This window comes from Notolepis coatsorum (genome assembly GCF_963971535.1).
Source record: "Notolepis coatsorum genome assembly, chromosome: 2".
NCBI classification, from domain to species: Eukaryota; Metazoa; Chordata; class Actinopteri; order Aulopiformes; family Paralepididae; genus Notolepis; species Notolepis coatsorum.
In genome coordinates, this window is record NC_140166.1 from 205,920,938 (window position 1) to 205,942,594 (window position 21,657).

A 21,657-nucleotide genomic window follows, 5' to 3' on the forward strand; every position below is an offset into this window, starting at 1 on the left:
TAGATTCCTTACTTGACATCAGATGGTATCCAACTGGTATATTCCAATTCCTGATCACCATTCGAAAAAATCGATAAGTGTATAGATCCAACGTGATACAGTAGAACACATGATTCCGCTGGGCTCAGAGGCTCCAGAATGAACTCTGATAACCCCGGCTGCATCAGTGGACTGGAAAATGTGGAGTACAGGATTTTTTTCCCCATCCATTTTCATTGAGTCCATTCCAAAATCCCTTATGTCATCTGGGAGACGATAGGGGGTGCTTTTTTCCACATCTAATCGCCGGCGGCTCTCGGGTAGACTAGGGTAGGCTCGCGTGATGCAATATGATTTCAGATCACCAAAAAAAAAAAATCAGAGAAATCTCGTGAGTGGCTTTCAACGAGATATTAATAATTCCGAGAAAACTCGTGAGTGGCATGGAAAGTGTTAAGAGGTAAACATTTAAAAAAAAAAATTGTAGCCAAGAGTAAATACCATAACCCTATCAAAAACAGTAGTCAAAGTGTATATTTTCATTTTTACCGATGTTTTATATGTTTTATCGGAAATACAAATGTATCTGAAAATGCTAATTATGACTAAATCCAGATTCAACCCTGCCATTGGAAAGAGGAGCATTTTCCCTATCCATAGATGTATGATTTGGCCATAATAAGGTCAAGGTCAAGTTCAAGGTCAAATATGAATTTATAATTAAAGTCGATTATCATTAATTACTGTATCTACAAATCCTTCTGTTTAATCATCTTCCCGCGGTTCATTTGCTTAGATTTTTTGTACACATGATCTCAAGGTGGTGAATGAGCTCAGTGAGCATTTTTCAGAAAAAAATTCAATTTTTTATCATCATCATCAAAATCATAAATCATAATTAATCATAATTAATTTATTCATTACAATTTACTCAGCCTAGTAACAGACACACTATTTCTGACACTGGAAATACATACCCCCAGGTCCCTAGATGTTCCTAGATACCAAGAACATGCAAATTGACCTTGCAGAAGTGGAGCAATCTTCCATTTACCTTTAGGCGAAAATGGTCTACAGATTAACAGGTTAAAGAGGCACTTCACCGAAAAACAACCCCAATTTATTTTGCTAGATAATCTCACACATATCCCAAGGCTCTAAACTGTTTTGCACACATTCATTTAGTTTGACAGTTTGTTACGTACCCCTGAGGGGAGACGCAACACAAGGCCACAGACAGGTAGGTGAGGGTGCAGTGACACAAAACGCAAGAGACAAATTGCAAAATAATAATATTTATTTCACAAAAGTCAAGATCAGCAACACAGAGAGCACGGAGGACCTACCAGTGAGCACCAAATCAAATATCAAAAAGAAACAAAAGCCCACCCCCCCCCCCCTTTACAGGCGCGGATGCCCCAAAGTACAGGTGGTGGTGCTCACTCTAAAGCTGGTGTCTTTAACAGTAGGTCACCTACGTGATGCAAAATGTAGACCCAGGGTATCTTCCTGCCCTCAATGTCCCTGTGTGCGAAACAAAATATTAATACAAAGTAAAGCAATCACCATAGGCTGGGTGACGAGGAATAAATACACACGTTAGAAACAAAACAGAAATGTACAAATACTAAACTAATGCCAAACAGGCCACAGCTCTACAGAACACAAACAGCACAAAACTATACTAAAGACCTAAACTAACTGACAGCACAAAGTGCCAGAGCCTTCACCAGCTCTATACTGAAGACATACCACAATGAGCTCCCACACAGACACAGACCAAGTATAGTTACCACCACACACAGACCAAACGAACCAGGGAGCCAACTAACACTGAAACAAAAAGGGTATATGAAGGGAGAGTGGATGTTGATTGCAGAATCAGTTTCACCTGCCGCTGCACTGGGGTGAGTTGCTGATTGACCAGCTGCTGCTGCAACTGGGACTGGGAGACACCTGAGAGTGGGATATGTAGACACAAGAGGGAGACAAGACAACAACAAACAAAACATGCCTATATATACAACAGATAACATACATTACTCCCTCTATATACATACATAAGGACACCGTCCGTAACACAGTTATTGAGAGTTAACGAGTTTGAATATCTCCTCCTATGACGTCATCAGAGGACATTGAATCTGTGTGTTGACATCACTGGTGGCCATATACAAAGTCATTAACTCTCAATAACTATCAAACTAAATTAATGTGTGCAACAGTTTAGAGCTTTGGGATATGTGTGAGATTATTTGCTAAATAAATTTGTCTTGTTTTCTCGGCGAAGTGCCCCTTTAACTCTGTATTGTTTGGTTATTTTTTTTAGATGCAAAACAGCATCTCTATGACCGACGATGTCTCTAACTAACTCATTCAGTATAACTCAGTCACTCAGTCACTGCTCTGCACCTAGTGGCGGCTCACATGCACACGTACTGGTTAACCGTCTGTAGTGTGGTAGTGAAAGCGTTAACCCTTTGTAGTGTGGTAGTGAAAGGGTTAACCTTCTGTAGTGTGGTAGTGAAAGGGTTAACCGTCTGTAGTGTGGTAGTGAAAGTGTTAACTCTGTGTAGTGTGGTAGTGAAAGGGTTAACCTTCTGTAGTATGGTAGTGAAAGGGTTAAGAACATTCTGTGAATTTGATAGTGAAAGGGTTAACCTTCTGTAGTGTGGTAGTGAAAGGGTTAACCGTCTGTAGTGTGGTAGTGAAAGGGTTAACCTTCTGTAGTGTGGTAGTGAAAGTGTTAACCCTTTGTAGTGTGGTAGTGAAATGGTTAACATTATGTAGTGTGGTAGTGAAAGGGTTAACATTATGTGAAATGGTAGTGAAAGGGTTAACCTTCTGTAGTATGGTAGGCAGTGATGCAGTCGTGCACACACACGGTTACACGCCGTTGTAGTAGATCACTGAGGCAGAAGTGCGCGCGGATGTGCACGCGCGCACACAAAAATGCGTTCACAATTGCCACTGGACTCGGTAGCGCGCGTGCACGTGGCGTTTGGGCAGTTCCCATATTACGACTGCACCACTGATGGTAGGGAAAGGTTAACCTTCTGTAGTGTGGTAGTGAAAGGTTAACCTTCTGTAGTGTGGTAGTGAAAGGTTAACCTTCTGTAGTGTGGTAGAGAAAGGTTAACCTTCTGTAGTGTGGTAGTGAAAGGTTAACCTTCTGTAGTGTGGTAGAGAAAGGTTAACCTTCTGTAGTGTGGTAGTGAAAGGTTAACCTTCTGTAGTGTGGTAGAGAAAGGTTAACCTTTTGTAGTGTGGTAGTGAAAGGTTAACTGTCTACTACTGTGGTAGAGAAAGGTTAACCTTCTGTAGTGTGGTAGTGAAAGGTTAACCTTCTGTAGTGTGGTAGTGAAAGGTTAACCTTCTGTAGTGTGGTAGTAAAAGGTTAACCTTCTGTAGTGTGGTAGTGAAAGCGTAACCCTTTGTAGTGTGGTAGTGAAAGGATTGACCTTCTGTAGTGTGGTAGTGAAATGGTTGACCTTCTGTAGCATGGTAGTGAAAGAGTTAACCCTCTGTAGCGTGTTAGTGAAAGAGTTAATCCTTTAGTGCCACACTGCCACACTGTGTAGTGTAGTTGCTACATCTAGAAATTGAGCAACATGGACATCATCTTGAAGCGGAAGTTAATTATGAAGTCTGAAGCCATTGTGTTGCACCATTGTGTTCTAGGGGGGAGTATGCATCTGTGTTTTAGCTGAACCAGCAGTCATGAACTGCCGCTACTGTAGTGAACATGAGCATTTATATTTATTGTATAATTTTGTTTCTTTTTTCTTTTTCTTTTTTAAAATAAAAATAAAAATAAATAGAATGTTAACAATCACTTTCCATCACAGACCTAAAATCTAGTTTTGCTTACATGCTTATATATTTCACATTAGACACATTTGTAGAATAGTGTTCCGGGCTCTGCGGCTCTGCAGATATACTATTGGTTTCATTCAATTACTTTTATGCAAAGCATCGTGGGGTGGGAGGACTAACACTAGGGGGAGCTGGTTGGCGTCGGTCTGGTAGTCGGTAGAGAGATGTGAAGAAGACCGGTATTATCCACGAGGGAAGGAGGTACAGCCAGGTACAGGGTCTATTCGACGCTGTCCACTGGAGTGAGTGGATGTCTTGGCCAAGAGAACCAGATGTGCAGCATCGGAGCGGAGGAGATGGCGCCGCGTGCCGTGAGCTTGTCGGTACCGGGTGTGGTGATTGGGTTGTGCCGGGACGGGGAGGACGTTCGGCGGATGGACTGAGGATGAATGTTGTTGCGTGTTGGAACCTTCAGTCAGGCTATAGCTATGTCGGCTAGTAGCTTGGCTGGGGGCAGGGACAGCTAGCTAGCTGCTAGCGTTGGCTACGTTGTCGGGTGCTAACATGTGGCAGATGGACTGGGAGCGGACTCCCGGGTTCATCCCAACGGGGGGGACAATATCATGATGGGACTGGTGAAATGGTCGTCTCCTTCCTCTTGGACCTGACTCTGCGTTAGGGTGAGTTTTTGATGCGGTCTGCTCTGTTCCCGCCGTGGATCTCTCTCTCTCTCTCTCTCTCTCTCTCTCTCTCTCTCTCTCTCTCTCTCTCTCTCTCTCTCTCTCTCTCTCTCTCTCTCTCTCTCTCTCTCTCTCTCTCTCTCTCTCTCTCTCTCTCTCTCTCTCGCGCGCGCGCGCGCGCTCTCTCTCTTGCTCTCTCTTGCTCTCTCTCTCTTGCTCTCTCTTGCTCTCTCTCTCTCTCTCTCTCTCTCGCGCTCTCTCTCTCTCGCTCTCTCTCTCTCTTGCTCTCTCTCTCGCTCTCTCTCTCTCGCGCTCTCTCTCTCTCGCTCTCTCTATCCCTCTCTCTATCTCGCTCTCTCCCTCTCTCTATCTATATCTCTCTCTTTCTCTCTCTCTATCTCTCTCTCTCTTTCTCTCTCTGTATCTACCTATCTGGCTTTGGGCTTGTTTGTCAGGTTCCGGGGGTGTTTTGTGCATTTTCCCTGTTGCTGCCGGGTGTGCGACTGTGCAGGTGCATTGCCACTAAGCCTCGGGCAGCGCTATTATTTAAGGATGCGTTGACTGTATCATATGCCCAGCCTCGGGCAGCGCTATTATTTGGGAATGCGTTGACTGTGTCATGTGCCCAGCCTCGGGCAGCGCTATTGTTTAGGAGTATGTTGGCTGTATACAAAAAATTATAAAAAATTATATAAATATATATATTTTTTTCTTTTGCCTTTGGGGGGGGGGGGGGGGGGGGCCTCGCGTTTGGAACTCGCACAGGGCCTCGCATTTCTCCCAGACGGCACTGCATATAACCCCTCTATATACTTACTTATACACCTGCATATAACCCATAGCTCTGTATGATAGCATGTACAATAATGCTGTATATACCATATCTATTCTCACCTCATATACAGGGGGTCGCTCCATCGAGACATGAGATACAAATTACCTCCCGCCGTATTTGGCCCATTCCGGAGAATGAAACAGTTGATTGAAGTATAAATAACACCAGTGTCAGTGTAAGTTTAACCAGGGAGGGTTTCCAGTCGGCGTAATTCAGTAACAACAAGGTCATATATTCACTCTGTTTCTATTACCCCGAGCAGATCGTTTGTCGTGCCCCCCCCCCCTCCTCCCCCCTCTCGGCTGGGCTAGAGACACGTGTGCCGGGTTTCCTTATTCCGGCCTTTGAGAACGTTCACTTTAATTTCACAGTTCCGTAATTGGTGTGTGTGTCTGTAGGATGGAAAATACAGCGATCATACTTGTGGTTTTGCACATCTTAGCCAATTGTACGGTGATGACATGTAGAGCAACAGGACACTCGTGCATAATGGCAGGGGACACGCTTTAACATTAACTCCAGATTCAGATTCAGATTCAGATTATTTTATTGTCACAGCTTTTTTAAATGTATATACATTCAGAAAAATGTTAGATGCTTGTTTTCCCCGGCTCCTCAACCGTAGTCGATTTCTAAACATAGTACACAATGTATATTCTATCTATACAAACTATAAGCTATAACTATAAACTAGACATAATACACAACATATATTCTATCTATACAAACTATACAACATAAGGTATATGTTAGCAGCAGTGTGTGCATGTAATAAGTGTGCTTGTGTGGTGTGTAAGTCACTTAATGTGATTTTGTGTGTTTGCTCATGTGATGGTTCAGAATCTATCCGTCAGTAGTCTGTTTGCCTGGTGGAAGTAGCTGTTCAGTGTTCTCTTGGATGTGGACCTGAGACTGCGGCACCGTCTGCCAGACGGCATGAGCTGAAACAGTGTGCGGTTTGGGTGGCTGGTCTCAACGGCTCAGATTAGGGGCACGGTCACAAAAGGTGGATTGAGAATTCAGGTCATTCGGGCATATTGTATCCCGGCTGTCAGCCACCGACAGCAGAGTCTACTTTAGTAGTTCTGTAACTTGATGTCATTTGGTAATGATGGTCTCCCTTTTTGAAAGCGTACACACAGTGTTGTAAAATGTGCAAATGCTTATAGGAACAGCAAACTCTTTGTTGCTGCTTTGAGGTATGATGTTTCCGTCATACACTCGCATTACAAAGCCGCTTTTCTATCAGCGTAGCCATCCTCTCCATTGCATTGGCACCACCTGGGGCCACTCCTGTCTCAGTATCTGGCAGAGCAAGCAAGGTGGTCTCAGCTTATGATCTAATTGGCAATTTGTCAGAGCATCAGCCCGCCTGCAATTACCAGCCGTCTCTCCATCCCCCCGTGGCCAAAGTTTGGCCTGGATGTCTATCACAAGCCTGAGATAAGGAGACGGGGAGACCCTCACCACACAATCCAATCCAATCCAATCCACTTTATTTATATAGCACATTTAAAACAACAACGTTGACCAAAGTGCTGTACAAGTCCACAAACATAGGATAAAACATAAAACATAAAAATGTAATAAAAACACATAATAAAACAGTACAATGTGTCACATAAAAAGGCAAATCTCTCAAAAACGGTTTAAAAAACAAAAGCCAGAGCAAATAAGTGTGTTTTGAGGCGTGATTTAAACACCTGCAGAGTGGGCCTGCCTAACATGTAGTGGCAGCTCATTCCAGAGCTTTGGGGCTGCCACTGCAAAAGCACGGTCCCCCCTAAGCTTCAGCCTGTGTATGCACACACAAACACACACACACTAACACACACACACACACACACAAACACACACACACACACACACACACACACACACAAACAAACAGACACTCTCACACACACACACACACACACACACACACACACACACACACACACACACACACACACACACACACACACACTCTCTCTTTGGTCCACCCCCCCCCCCCCCTGCGGTGCTAAAGGCACCCACTTACACAGCCCTGTCATGCACAGATGAGCCGCTTGCTGTGGAGGACTCAATAACACGCAGGAGGCTGTCACGTGCTCTATTATTTCTCCCCGCGTTTGGAGACAGCCAAGAATTATGGACCCAGCCAACTGGAAAAGAACTCCACGGTGGCAATTGGCTGAGTACAACTGTTACATCAGGAACCCATACACACACGTATTGCGGTATCTATAGTGACAACGCTGTCTGATTTAGAGCAAGGGTTGTATTCATATTTTTTACCAGGATGAAGGGTTAGGGGGAGTAGGTAAAGGAAGAGGGGGATCTCTCTTTCAAAATGGACCGCATTTATACGTATAGCGCTTTTATCCAAAGCGAATGACAACTTATGCCTTACATTCACCCATTCATTCACATACAATGGCGGAGGTGACCATGCAAGGTGCCAACCTGCTCATCGGGAGCAGTTAGGGGTTTCAGTGTCTTGCTCAAGGACACTTCGACACGCTGCCCGGACGAACCGGAATCGAACCAGGAACCTTCCGATTACCAGACGACCGCTCTACCTCCTGAGCCACTGTGTCACACTGGTGCTCATGCAACTCTAGGATCCGTTATAGGTTCAGTCGGTTTAGCTAGAAAGACTGAAACGGTTCCTGAAACCTCTTGGTGTAGAGAGAGGATGAAACATTCTCTGAGATCCAGCCTACTAGCCAAGCACAAGAATCACAGCCCTGGCTGGAGAGAAAAGCACAAGAATCACAGCCCTGGCTACAGAGAAAAGCACAAGAATCACCGCCCTGGCTACAGAGAAAATCACAAGAATCACCGCCCTGGCTGGCGAGAAAATCACAAGAATCACCGCCCTGGCTACAGAGAAAAGCACAAGAATCACCGTCCTGGCTACAGAGAAAAGCACAAGAATCACCGTCCTGGCTACAGAGAAAAGCACAAGAATCACCGCCCTGGCTACAGAGAAAATCACAAGAATCACCGTCCTGGCTACAGAGAAAAGCACAAGAATCACCGCCCTGGCTACAGAGAAAAGCACAAGAATCACCGCCCTGGCTACAGAGAAAATCACAAGAATCACCGCCCTGGCTACAGAGAAAAGCACAAGAATCACCGCCCTGGCTACAGAGAAAAGCACAAGAATCACCGCCCTGGCTACAGAGAAAAGCACAAGAATCACCGCCCTGGCTACAGAGAAAAGCACAAGAATCACCGCCCTGGCTGGCGAGAAAATCACAAGAATCACCGCCCTGGCTGGAGAGAAAATCACAAGAATCACCGCCCTGGCTACAGAGAAAAGCACAAGAATCACCGCCCTGGCTACAGAGAAAAGCACAAGAATCACCGCCCTGGCTACAGAGAAAATCACAAGAATCACCGCCCTGGCTACAGAGAAAAGCACAAGAATCACCGCCCTGGCTGGAGAGAAACGTCTCAACGTCTGTCTCACATCGTGACGTCATCAGGATGCTCTTCACCTCCTCCCGCTGCCTTTCCTCTTCACCGCTTAATTGCTTCAGGATCATCTAGTGTCGAGATCTTAGGCCTTTGCCGTCTTCGCCGCCGGTTAATCTGATTACTCGCTGAGCTGAGAGACGAGGATCCTTCAATTAACACTAATCGGCCACTTAGCTCGGTGCAAGGCACAGAGGAGTGATTATTCAGTATTCTGAAGGTGTGAAATGACGGAAAGCGTCTTCAGTAGCATTCTGATCGGCAAGTTGGAAGGAACTATTTTCTGGTTGGAAGCGGCGTTGAAAGCAGTCTCTCTTTGCTTTGACCTCTCTCTCTGCTCACTGGCCTGTGGGATGATGGACACTGACACACAGAGGTTGACCTGCTGCATCGGACGTGTGGCAACATCAGCAACAACGCTTCTCATACGCCTGTTTCCAAAGGCGTGAAGATGAGATGCCTTACTGAGAACGGAAAAATCTCGAATTTCTCCGTACACAAGTATTAAAACGGTTAATAGCCTCCATGTTACTCCTCAGATTAGGGAGGAGATATCACGTCAAATGGATAGAGTGTGACCACTAATCTGTCCATCTGTGGTCCTTAATGGATCATGGCTTCACCACAGAATAGTATTTTTTTAATATCTCATTCTTGTGACAAACAGTCTTTTTCATGTCTCGTTCTTATGACAAACAGTCTTTTTGATGTCTCGTTCCAAACAGTCTTTTTGATGTTTCATTCTTGTGACAAACAGTCTTTTTGATGTCTCGTTCCAAACAGACTTTTTGGTGTCTCATTCTTGTGACAAACAGTCTTTTTCATGTCTCGTTCCAAACAGTCTTTTTATGTCTCGTTCTTATGACAAACAGTCTTTTTGATGTCTCATTCTTGTTTCTGTTACTTTGTACAAACAGCTCAGTCCTCAAAATGTATCATAACATTCCCACTTGCCTGGAATGTCAACAACGGAGTTCAAAGGTCAAGCTAATTGAAAGTCCGGGTAAAGCAAAAAGAAAGAAACGTTAACTATAAAACTCAGCTCAACACCAGCTCACCTGCTCGGACCATTTCTCAGGATTGTGGGGGCGTGGTCAGATCACTTGATTGACAGCTCCCTTTCAGCTCAAGTGCTGTTTTGTTTTCCATTCAATCATTAAAACATTCTGCTATAGATGGGTTTCTTGGTATTTTGTTAACATACCGTGTTTGAGCCAATCACCAATACCCACAGAATCATGTGACTGAGTTGCCCCTTCTACGTACGCGAACTGCTGCGCTAAAAACAGGGCTCTATGGAGAAACCATGGCACTCCCCTGACTAAAAGTTGTTTCTAACAAAAACCAGGATTACATTACACAGAAATGGTGAAAAACAGTTTAACAGTCTAACACTAGCAGTAGAGCAGTAGTCTGGTTGTTCACACCAGCAGTAGAGCAGTAGCCTTGTTGTTCACACCAGCAGTAGAGCAGTGACAAAATGGCATCCAATGTAATAAAAAAAGTCAACCAACGAACTAGATTCTTGTACCGGATCTCCTCTCTGGTAAACAAGAATACCCTGAAGACTCTGGCAGGAGCACTCATTCAAGGGTACTACGACTATGCGTGCACCTCATGGTACCAAAGCACCTCAAAGGCGCTTAAAACAAAATTACAAACATCACAAAACAAACTGGTCAGACTACTACTTGACCTTACCCCCAGAACCCACCTCACCCCTGCCCACTTTGACAACCTAGGATGGCTTAGAGTAGACGACAGAGTACAGCAACTTGCAATGGGCCTGGTCTACAAGATACACTATACGACTATGGTACCCATGTACATGTCAAAATACTTCCCAAAGGTCAGTGAATACCACAACCACTACACCAGAAGAAGCTCAACAAATCATGTTAAACCCAGATTCGGCTCAAACAAGGGACTAAACATGTTTCGCAATTATGCCACATCAATGTGGAACGCCCTACCCAAAGCTGTAAAGGAATGTGAATCCCTACCCACATTCAAAACCGCTCTTAAAGAGCACCTACGGGAGGCTGCAATTCGAAACTGGCCACCGTAAATGCCCAAAACCCCCACCACCTCCTAATAGACAGTCTCCTCCCCACCGCATGTATATATTCCCTCCCCGCCGTATGTATATCTCTCTCCCACCCACCCACCCCCTCCTAATGTACAGTCCCCTCCCCATCATATGTATATACTCTGTCAGGATCTAGGGGTAACAGTACTGTATATTTGAATACCGTTTATGTCACAAATGTATCAGTACTAAATACCTATATGTCCCTATGCCATAAATGTCATGTATGTTGTGTATGTCATAAATGTCTATATGAATTGAAAATGGGGGACCCTGATGGAAACAAGACAAACGTCTTTCTCAGGTCTGCATCTCCTTAACAATTGTGTGTATTGAGCCGTACTGTATTGTACCCATTCTGCAATCTGTTAAATAAAGTTTTCATTCATTCATTCATTCATTCAGCCTTGTTGTTCACACCAGCAGTAGAGCAGTAGTCTGGTTGTTCACACCAGCAGTAGCGCAGTAGCCTTGTTGTTCACACCAGCAGTAGCGCAGTAGCCTTGTTGTTCACACCAGCAGTAGAGCAGTAGCCTTGTTGTTCACACCAGCAGTAAAGCAGTAGCCTTGTTGTTCACACCAGCAGTAAAGCAGTAGCCTTGTTGTTCACACCAGCAGTAGAGCAGTAGTAGAGAGTAGAGCTTATCTTCATCATGGGTTAGAAATCAAGAGCTTGGTAACTCTTCTCATTTTAAATCCATGATTTTCAGTCTCTGTTTGTACCTGTATCGGACCACCAGGACGGGCCAGAGAGAGAGAGAGAGAGAGAGAGAGAGAGAGAGAGAGAGAGAGAGAGAGTCTGCAATAATAATAATAATAATAATAATAATAATAATATAATATAAAAAAATATTATAAATACAACATAAAATTGGCGCTGAACCATAAAATGTATTTAAATGTAAAAATGTAAAACCTTAACTCATTGGACGCCACGCAGTTGAGCATCGTTTGTACTTACCACGCCAAGCTCTAAGAGATAGGAATAAGTGGCGGTGTTTGCAGGGCTATAACTATATTCTATATTATAGCTATGGATACAATACTATGGCCCATTTGATATCGACTATCTATCGCTCAATATGCGGGGGGGAAAAAATCTAGTATGGTTTTAGAGCGATCCTGTCTAATCCCAGAAAACGACGCTATGCAGCAATACGTGCATTTGACTAAAAGCGTTGCCGTTTCTCGCCTGGACACAGTACTATTTCGAAAATCAAATCTATATTATTGGTATTATGTTTCATCATGAATGCATGAAAGGGTGGGGGGGGGGTAGTTTTTTGATGCTTTGATTGTCACCAACGGCATACGTTGTGGAGTAACGTTACAGATACATGTTGTGATCGAGGTGAAGTCATGGTTGGATCACAGCAGGATTGATATCATATAGCCCTTTACCTTCACTAGGATGTACCCCAAAAAGAATATTCCAATTATCTGATTGCGAGTCCCAGTATTGGTGTCGATCGTGTCACCAATATAATCCGCCACACATCTTGAGGACATCAGGAGCTGGATGAGCAGAAACTTCCTGAAGCTAAATGGCAGCAAAACTGAGGCGCTGCTCATCGGCTCCAAATCCACCCTCACCAAATCGCAAAACACCCCAGTTCCAAACATCACCATCGACGGCTTCCCTGTCCCCTTCTCCCCCCAAGTTAAAAGCCTCTGTGTCATCCTGGACGGTTCCCTCTCCTTTGCACCACACATCAAAAACATCACCCGGTCTGCCTTCTTTCACCTCCGTAATATCTCCAGACTCCGCCCATCCCTGTCCCAATCAAATACGGAAATCCTGGTCCACTCATTTGTCACATCCCGGATCGACTACTGCAACGCTCTCCTCACCGGCATTCCCACCAAACTCCTCAACAGACTCCACATCATCCAAAACTCTGCTGCCAGGATCATCACCCACACAAACTCATCCAACCACATCACCCCCGTCCTCATTCAACTACATTGGCTCCCTGTGGACTACCGGATCTATTTCAAAAACCTCCTACTCACCTCCAAAGCCCTCCACAATCTAGCCCCCATCTACATCACTGACCTCCTCCAGGAATACACCCCCTCCCGCACCCTCCGCTCATCATCTACTGGACTCCTCTCCATCCCCAGCTCACGCCTCAGCACCATGGGTGCCCGAGCGTTCAGCTGCTCAGCTCCCAGACTCTGGAACTCCCTGCCCCCACATATCCGACAGTCTGACTCACTCTCATCATTCAAATCACAACTGAAAACCCATCTGTTCAAACTCGCATATTCACTATAACCTCCGTCACTGTCCTATACCCCCTGCTGTTAAGTATGTTTGTTATTTTAACTTCACTGTTTTTTATACTTCCTGTTGTTTGTTTTATTTTTTAACCTTGACTTGTAACTGCCTTGCTGTGTTTTTTTTCTACGATCTGTAAGGTGACCTTGGCTGTCGTGAAAGGCGCCAGCAAATATAATGTATTATTATTATTATTATTATTATTATTATTATTATTATTATTATTATTATTATTATTATTATTATTATTATTATTATTATTATTATTATTATTATTATTATTATTATCATCATGCATCGGGAGCACTTGACGCTTCTCAAACCGCTCCACTTGCCCGACAAAGAAAAGTCAGACCGGAGACTTTTGATTGACGCACAGGCCAAGATATAATGTTTCAAAGGGTGCTCGATACTGCCACCTGGGTGGATGTGGCCGGTATTGCACTTTGGCATTCTCAGGATGATTCCCCACGAGTCCGTGTGCCTGTTTTGATTGATTGAAAACTGTATTAACACTTTGAGCGCCACGCCTGGTTTTCCGTTTTACCGGCTGAATGCCACCATCGGCGCCAATGTTAACGTTAATATCGCCTAATCTATGTTTTAAATTATGGCTATGTGTCTAATCTGCCCATCGCATTATCAAAGACTATTTTCCAGTCAGTGCTGTCAAGGCAGATTGTTTTTTTATCGCGTCGTTTCCGTTTCAGAGCAGTTAGAAAAGCCCCCGTTTTGATATAAAAAACAGCTCATTCTGGAGCATTCTATGAAAATCGTCTTTTAGTGGAATATTCCACAACGTTGATATTCGTCGGCCTTTTTATGAATCGTTTTCAAATAAACGCTAGATGATCAATATTATACGTGCACGCAAGCACATTACGGCCGTGCACGGATAATCGCTCCGTTGATTATCCTAACACTGATAACATAGAGTCCTTACCTGACATCAGATGGTATCCAACTGGTATATTCCAATTCCTGATCACCATTCGAAAAAATCGATACGTGTATGGATCCAACGCGATACTGTAGATCTCCATGATCCGCGGGGATCTGAGGTTCCAGAATGAACTGTGGTAACCCCGGCTGGATCAGTGAACTGGAAAATGTGAGTACCGGATTTTTTCCCCCATTCATTTTCATTGAGTCCATTCCAAAATCACTTATGTCATCTGGGAGACGATAGGGGGCGCTTTTTTCCACAGTGATCGCCGGCGCCGCTCGGCTATACTCGGGTAGGCTTGGGTGATGCAATAATTTTTCAGATCGCTAAAAAAAAAAAAAAAAAAAATCCGAGAAATCTCGTGAGTGGCTAGCAACCACCTAGAAAAAAACCAGAGAAATCTCGTGAGTGGCACTCAAAGTGTTAACAGATTGCAGAATGGGTACAGTACCGTACAGCTCAATACATACAATTGTTAAGGGGATGCAGACCAGAGAAAGACTTTTGTCTTGTTTACATCAGGGTCCCCCATTTTCAATTCATCATAACATATATGACATACACGACATACAGTACTGCTACATCTATACATTTATGACATACCAGATTTGCAAATACAGTAGTACTGTTTTTGATACAAAAAGAGTCCAGAAAAGAGAGTATATACATTTGACGTAGAAACTGTACATTGGAGGAGGTTGGGTAGGTGGGGTGGGGTTGGGGGAATGAATGGAAATATCGAATAAAAGAAATAACGATGAAAACCCGACTTTCCTCGGGTCTGGCACTGATTGAGTTAATAATGTGTTTGTTTATCCGGTTTTGATTGTTTTTTAATCTGGTATATGTCCGGTCCACTCGCAGCTCGCAGAGAAACGAGACCAGATGCCGAAACCCTCGCTGCAGATTGTGAGCCGGCTGTGGCGCTCCAGGCTGGTCTGAACAGTCCGGTCTGTGAACAAGGGTGCCGAAGGGAAACTGGTTGCTGTTCCGTTTCCGCGGGCTGTGTCTTTCTGGCTTTACCCGGACTTTAATGTCTGAGTTCTGCCTAGACTTGCAATGACATTGAGTCATTAAGAAGTATGTGATCCGTACATTAAACAACGAGCAGCCGATGAATTAGGAGGACGTGACATTTCCAAGGCAGGAAGATACAAAGCTACCAGTCTACTGTGCACTAATTATCGCCTCGCTCCTCTCCTCCTTCCATCCATCTATCTCTCCCCTGTTCTTTCAATGTCAACCCACCCATCCACCCTCCTCCCTCCCTCACTCTCTTTCACAGTCGGACACAGAGTTCTGGGATAAGATGCAGGCCGAGTGGGAGGAGTTGGCTCGACGGAACTGGCTGACGGAGAACGAGCAGGCACAGATTCCCTCCTCAGTCTCGCCCCACGAGAAGGTCACTATCCGAACCTTTGACCGTTTTTGCCGTCTGTTCAGATCGCCCGCTGTTCTGTCCTGAGTGCATGTAGATCATCTCTACTTGAGAGGGAATTGAGCTGGCGCACCCGACAAAGATGACAGATTGCCATGTGGGATGTGTCATGTAGTCAAAAGGTTCAAATAACTTGATAGAGGGCGGCTGGGTGGCGCAGCAGACATTGCGCTCGTCACCAACGAATCCGGCTGTCGGCGTTGCCTCCGGCTTGGGCCGGCCGTCATACTGGCTCAATTGGCAGAGTCAGTGGGTGGAAGTCGATGGGTGGTAATCTGGACGTTGTGGACAGAGACTCCTACAGGTCGGTTGGGGGACGCCTGCACAGCAGAGACAGGAAATGGTCGGGGTAGTGTGAGCCTCCCACACGTTTACACCTCGCCAGGTGAAAAGATGTGACAGGCTTCTATCCTCCCTACAACCGACCAGTGGGGGGCATATGCGAGCAACGTTCAAGACAGGGGAGGGGAGAATTGGAAACACGAAATTGGGATGGGAGAAAAATAGAAAATAAGGAGAAAAAGTGGATCAACATTTTTTTTTATTAGAAATTTGAAATCCCTGTGGAGTTGGATTATGGTTAAATATAAATGTGTGTGTGTATATATAATATAAATGTGTATAAATATGCGGTATATACAGTATTGTACATGCTATCATACAGAGTATAGTATGTGTAGACAGTGAAAGTAGTTGGTAGGTATAAATTTAGTATAGTCAACAGTATTCAGAGTCGTACAGTATGGGTAACAGAGCTTAGGAGGGTGTAGGCAATGAGTTCAGAGAGATGAGTTAGTGGCGTGTTCTCAAAGATGGTCATACACAGTGCATTATTTTTCTAGGAAATACATGATTCACATTGCTTAATTTCCTCTGTATAATATTATTGATATGATGAATTGATAATCATTTGACAGTAGCTAGATATCAAATAACAGTATCACCTTGAGGTGGCATAGCAACGTCATGGAGAACATAACGAAACACAAAACCTCCTATCGGCAAAATTTCAGATTTTCTGATTTCACTTTGGATGATGAGAAACCTGTCAGTCTGTCTGCAAGATATTTTCCAAAAGCCAAAAGCAGTGTATTGTATTGGGTATCCTTACAAAAAAAAAATGTGTGTACACAAAAAAGTGAAACTTTCAAATACAGTAGGAGGTTTTTCATTTCAGCCATGGATAAGCTTGTGATAAAGTGCAACAGTGCCCGGGCGCTTTCCAAGTCAAAGCCATCCTGGTCAGGACTTGGCAACAACACACTGGGGTAATAACAGTTTGAAAATGCAAGGCTTAACATTACAATAACAGCGATACCCTGAGGAGCTGAGCCCAGGTTTGATGCAAAAATTTACAATTCGTGCTGCAGGGTTCTTTCATAGAGTAACAAGAAACGCCTATAGAGAGAGGATGGTGAATGAATGAATGAATGAATGAATGAATGAATGAATGAATGAATGAATGAATGAATGGATGAATGGATGAATGGATGAATGGATGAATGAATGAATGAATGGATGAATGAATGAACGAATGATGTTTATTTCGAGCCATTTAGCATGTACAAAAAAACACACAAATCACATTACAAGTTGGCCGAAAAGGTTAGGGCTGAAGTCAAGTCAAGTCAAGAGTTTTATTTGTCACGGCATACAAGTATACGATGAAATGCGGGTGGTCTTGCCCGCAACGATGTGCAATACAGTAGTTACAACATATAATAGAATCCAATAAAACAACATTGTGCAATAAACAGTAACATAGTATGGCATATCGGTATTTGTACATAAGTTATTTACAGAGCATGGAGGACATGCTAGGTCCTGTGGTAGTGCATACACTGTTAGCTACGGATGAGGCACTGTGTCTTTCTGTACATTGCTATTTTATACAGTCTCAGGTTATACTATACTATTTTTAAAGTGACCTTTCCTTAGTGGCCATAAGTGTGGGCGTGTGCAGCATGAGTGTGTGCTTGCTCATGTTAAAGTGTCTGCTAGTGTGTGAGCGTGTACAGTGTGTGTATCGTGTGTGTGCTCATGTGTGCTTGAGTGTGGAGAGATCAGTGTTCAAGGCTCTGATGGCCTGGGGAAAGAAGCTGAGCCGAAGCTTTTGTTGGGGTGGTGTGGGTCTTTCATTATTCTGCAGGCTCTGGATGTGCACCTCTTGTTGTATAGAACCTGCAGGGGTGGTAGTGCAATACCCGTGGTGCGCTCGGCTGAGCGCACCACTCTCTGTAGGGCCTTCTTGTCCTGTGCCGTGCTGTTTCCATACCAGGCAGTGATGTTTCCAGTCAAGATGCTCTCTACAGCTCCGGAGTAGAAGGACTGGAGTATCTTCCCAGATACTCTGAACTTCCTTAACTGTCTCAGGTGGTAGAGGCGCTGCTTCACCTTTTTTACGACTGAGTCTATGTGTGTTGACCATGTCAGATCCTCTGAGATGTGGACCCCCAGGTACTTAAAGCTGCTCACCCTGTCCACGGTAGCCCCGTTTATCCTCAGTGGTGTGTGTGTCTCCTGCTGTCTTCTCCTATAATCCACGATCAGCTCCTTGGTTTTACCAATGTTCAGGAGCAGGCTGTTGTCCAAGCTTGTAAATGCCCTAACCCAGTGCATCCTCTTAAATTTACCATTGATCTTCGTTATCAACCAAAAAAAACTAAAAGTTATAATAATTAACAACAAATCAGCAATAAAAAAATTCGAACAATTGATCTAATCAATTTGATTTGAAACACATGGTTAACAATCCATGGCATACTTCTCAAGAATAAGTTGTTTGTACTTCCTTTTGAAATTAGCAGTATTCCACGACACGGTTCCTATGTGTTTCTGGATGATAGGGTTACTACTTCCATATGGAGAACCCTCACAAGGACTGGCCCAACGCGTTCGAGGAAGGACTCAGGAAGTCAAGAGAGGGGGATTTGCCGAATGCTGTGCTGCTGCTGGAAGCGGCCATCTTGCAGGACCCCCATGATTCAGAGGTGAATGAGTGCAAAAGACACTGACGCACGCACACACACACACACACACACACACAACACACACACACTCACCACACACACAGCATCGTGCCCACGCTGCCACCCCAACCTCCCTGCCACACTCCATGAATTACACACCACACACACACACACACACACACACACACACACACACACACACACACACACACACACACACACACACACACACACACACACACACACACACACACACACACACACACACACAGGCACACACTCACTGTCAGCATCACTTTCATGTCGGGAATCCAAGGCTCATACACTGGATGCCAATTAGTCTTTTCCCCAAATACTTAGCCAGAAAAAGAACTTGACTGAGGCTGTACCAAATGGACTCTCAGGGAATGACTGAGGCTGTACTGTACCAAATGGATCTCTCTGGGAATGACTGAGGCTGTACCAAATGGATCTCTCTGGGAATGACTGAGGCTGTACCAAATGGATCTCTCTGGGAATGACTGAGGCTGTACCAAATGGATCTCTCTGGGAATGACTGAGGCTGTACCAAATGGATCTCTCTGGGAATGACTGAGGCTGTACCAAATGGACTCTCTGGGAATGACTTAGGCTGTACCAAATGGACTCTCTGGGAAGGCTGAGTGGCCAGGCGCTGATTGCCTGTAGAGGGCAATGGAGTTTTCTGTTAATAGAGTTGTTTACTGTAGCAATAAATACCCTGTCTGCTCATATCCCTGTGAGAATTTCCATTTGCTCAATGGACTGAGTAATAGCTTGCTGGTTTGTTTCCCTCATGTATGCTCTCTATTTCAATAGAAGTGACCTCTCGGCAGCCTCAAAGAGCAAAGTCATCATACAAAGCGCTCGCAGAAACCCCTGAATTATACATAAATGTGCTGGATTTTCCAGGGAAAGGATTATCCCACTATGTATGGAACTAATTTGATTCCCAAAGTCCTCCAAGGGCTCTTAGTGGCTTATCACCACCCCGCTGTTGAGACCCATAAAAATTGAGACCTGGAATTATTCTCACCCATCATATCCACTCATTCAAGAATCCAATTCATACAGTACGCTGTTTTTCCATCTTTACTCCCTGGCGCCAGCGTTATTGACCATTTTCACGATGTTTGCGGACCCATCGTATATTCTATATTATAGCTATGGAGACAATAGTGGAGACAAAAAAACTGTTTCTACATACATTCGTTCGTGCGCTATCCCACGCTAAAAATCGCCCTGTTTCACAATAATCCAGGCTGGTTTTCTGGATCGTGAGATATGTCTTGGTATAGACATATCTCATATGAATCATGGGGGGGGGGGGGGGGCGTTTTGCCTATAGTATTTTTTATGATTTACCAGAAGTGCTGAGTCCAATGTAGTCTGGTGAAAACGCACGTTATCATCCATAAGTGTGATTGTTTTGTCTTCTTCTTCATAATCTCCAATAGTTCACGATCACCATTGCTCTGGAGTGCTCTCAACTCCGGCGGCGACTAATCTGGCCAGCAGTGAGTGAGCAAACCGCCCCCCACAGTAAACTAGCCCAGTTCAAAAGGTAGGCGATACTGCCACCTATCGGGATTCGATCGTCATTTAAATTCTAAGTTACTCAGAGGCCACAGGAAAACTCACAAAGGTCTGTGTGAGTGTTTAGAATAATAATAATCAAAAAAGGAAAATGAAAAAATAAATAGATATCTCGTTTTTGGCGCTCAAGCGTTGGCTTTCAGAAACGAGATATCTTGTTTTTGGCGCTCAATGAGTTAAGGAACTTGGCTTTCTGCCAATGGCTGAGAAGTCCTCACCTCAATTACCATCTGACATCGAGAGAGAGAGAGAGAGAGAGAGAGAGAGAGAGAGAGAGAGAGAGAGAGAGAGAGAGAGAGCTGCTAACTCAATCATATATCATAGCCTAATTCATTACTTTGCCGCTTTCTATTTCTAATGGATGAATCGGTCTAAAGGAGCATCATCTGATGGATGTTTGACTACTTTCTTTCAGGATACAACTTGAAGCTCCTTAATTTGCCAATGCTGATTGCAGACTGCCAATGTTGAACACGATAGCTTGTACTTTGTGAAATACAGTTTTACATTCTTAGGAGTTCTGAGACTGTCTGAGAAGCGTAACATCTCATGAAAAGCATCACATAGAATTATTAAGACTTTGGCAACAGTGGGTTTTTGGCGGATGTGAGTCGTGTATTTTGGAGGACAATGCCTAGCTTCTCTTACAGCAGGTGTTATCCTAACCCTAACCCCAACCCTAACCCTAACCCTGTTCTTCACTGTTACCTATTGTCTCCCTACAGGCGTGGCAAGTGTTGGGTACAACCCAGGCTGAAAATGAGAATGAGCAAGCAGCAATTGTCTCCCTCCAGAGGTAAGGAGAAGCAACTGCAAGAGATCCATACAAGATAAGATAAGATAAGATAAGATAAGATAAGATAAGATAAGATAAGATAAGATAAGATAAGATAAGATAAGATAAGATAAGATAAGATAAGATAAGATAAGATAAGATAAGATAAGATAAGATAAGATACACATCAGGCTTGCCTTGTTGCCAGGCACCAGGCCAAATCTATCTTCATTGGTTGGTCCTGGTCTTCTAGAACCTCATCTGGCCATTGTCATCAAAAGACACATTTCAGTTTTAACAATTGAAGATGTAAACCAAAACACTACCACTCTGATAGACTCTAACACGCTATGATATAAATAAACCGAAACACTACCACTCTGATCAGGGCCGCCGCTAGGGGTGTGCGAGCAGTGCGACCGCACTGGGCCTCACGCTCCCTAGGGCCTCGTGAGAAGAAGAAGAGAAGGATTTTTTTTTTTTTTTTTTTTTTTTTATAAAAATAAATATAATGTTAACACTTTCTTTGCCAGGCTTATGTACATCATTATACCATCCTCTGCCAGCTCTATTTGTCTATGGAGAAGTTCCCCTTCTTTGCAGGGCTATAACTTTTTAAATTGTATTGCTAAATTGACATTACTATGGCCCATTCAACGTCAATTATCTATCGTTCAGGATGTGGGAACGTTATACTTTTTCATTCACATATTCATACTAAAATACGGTCTAAAGTATAAATATGTTTTTATCGTTTTCTGCAGCATTCT

General features: G+C 44.0%; 1 protein-coding gene across 1 annotated transcript in view; it reads left to right on the forward strand.

Moving 5' to 3' along the window:
• The window catches only part of pex5la (peroxisomal biogenesis factor 5-like a), a gene marked incomplete at both ends in the record, with an annotated part of 217,787 nt that overhangs the window by 175,437 nt on the left and 20,693 nt on the right, over positions 1 to 21,657 (forward strand). Inside the window, 3 exons of the mRNA XM_084308478.1 lie at positions 15,377 to 15,493; positions 18,376 to 18,519; positions 20,838 to 20,908. Of these exons, the coding sequence (XP_084164604.1) occupies positions 15,377 to 15,493; positions 18,376 to 18,519; positions 20,838 to 20,908 (332 nt within the window). The remainder of the gene's footprint in view (positions 1 to 15,376; positions 15,494 to 18,375; positions 18,520 to 20,837; positions 20,909 to 21,657) is intronic.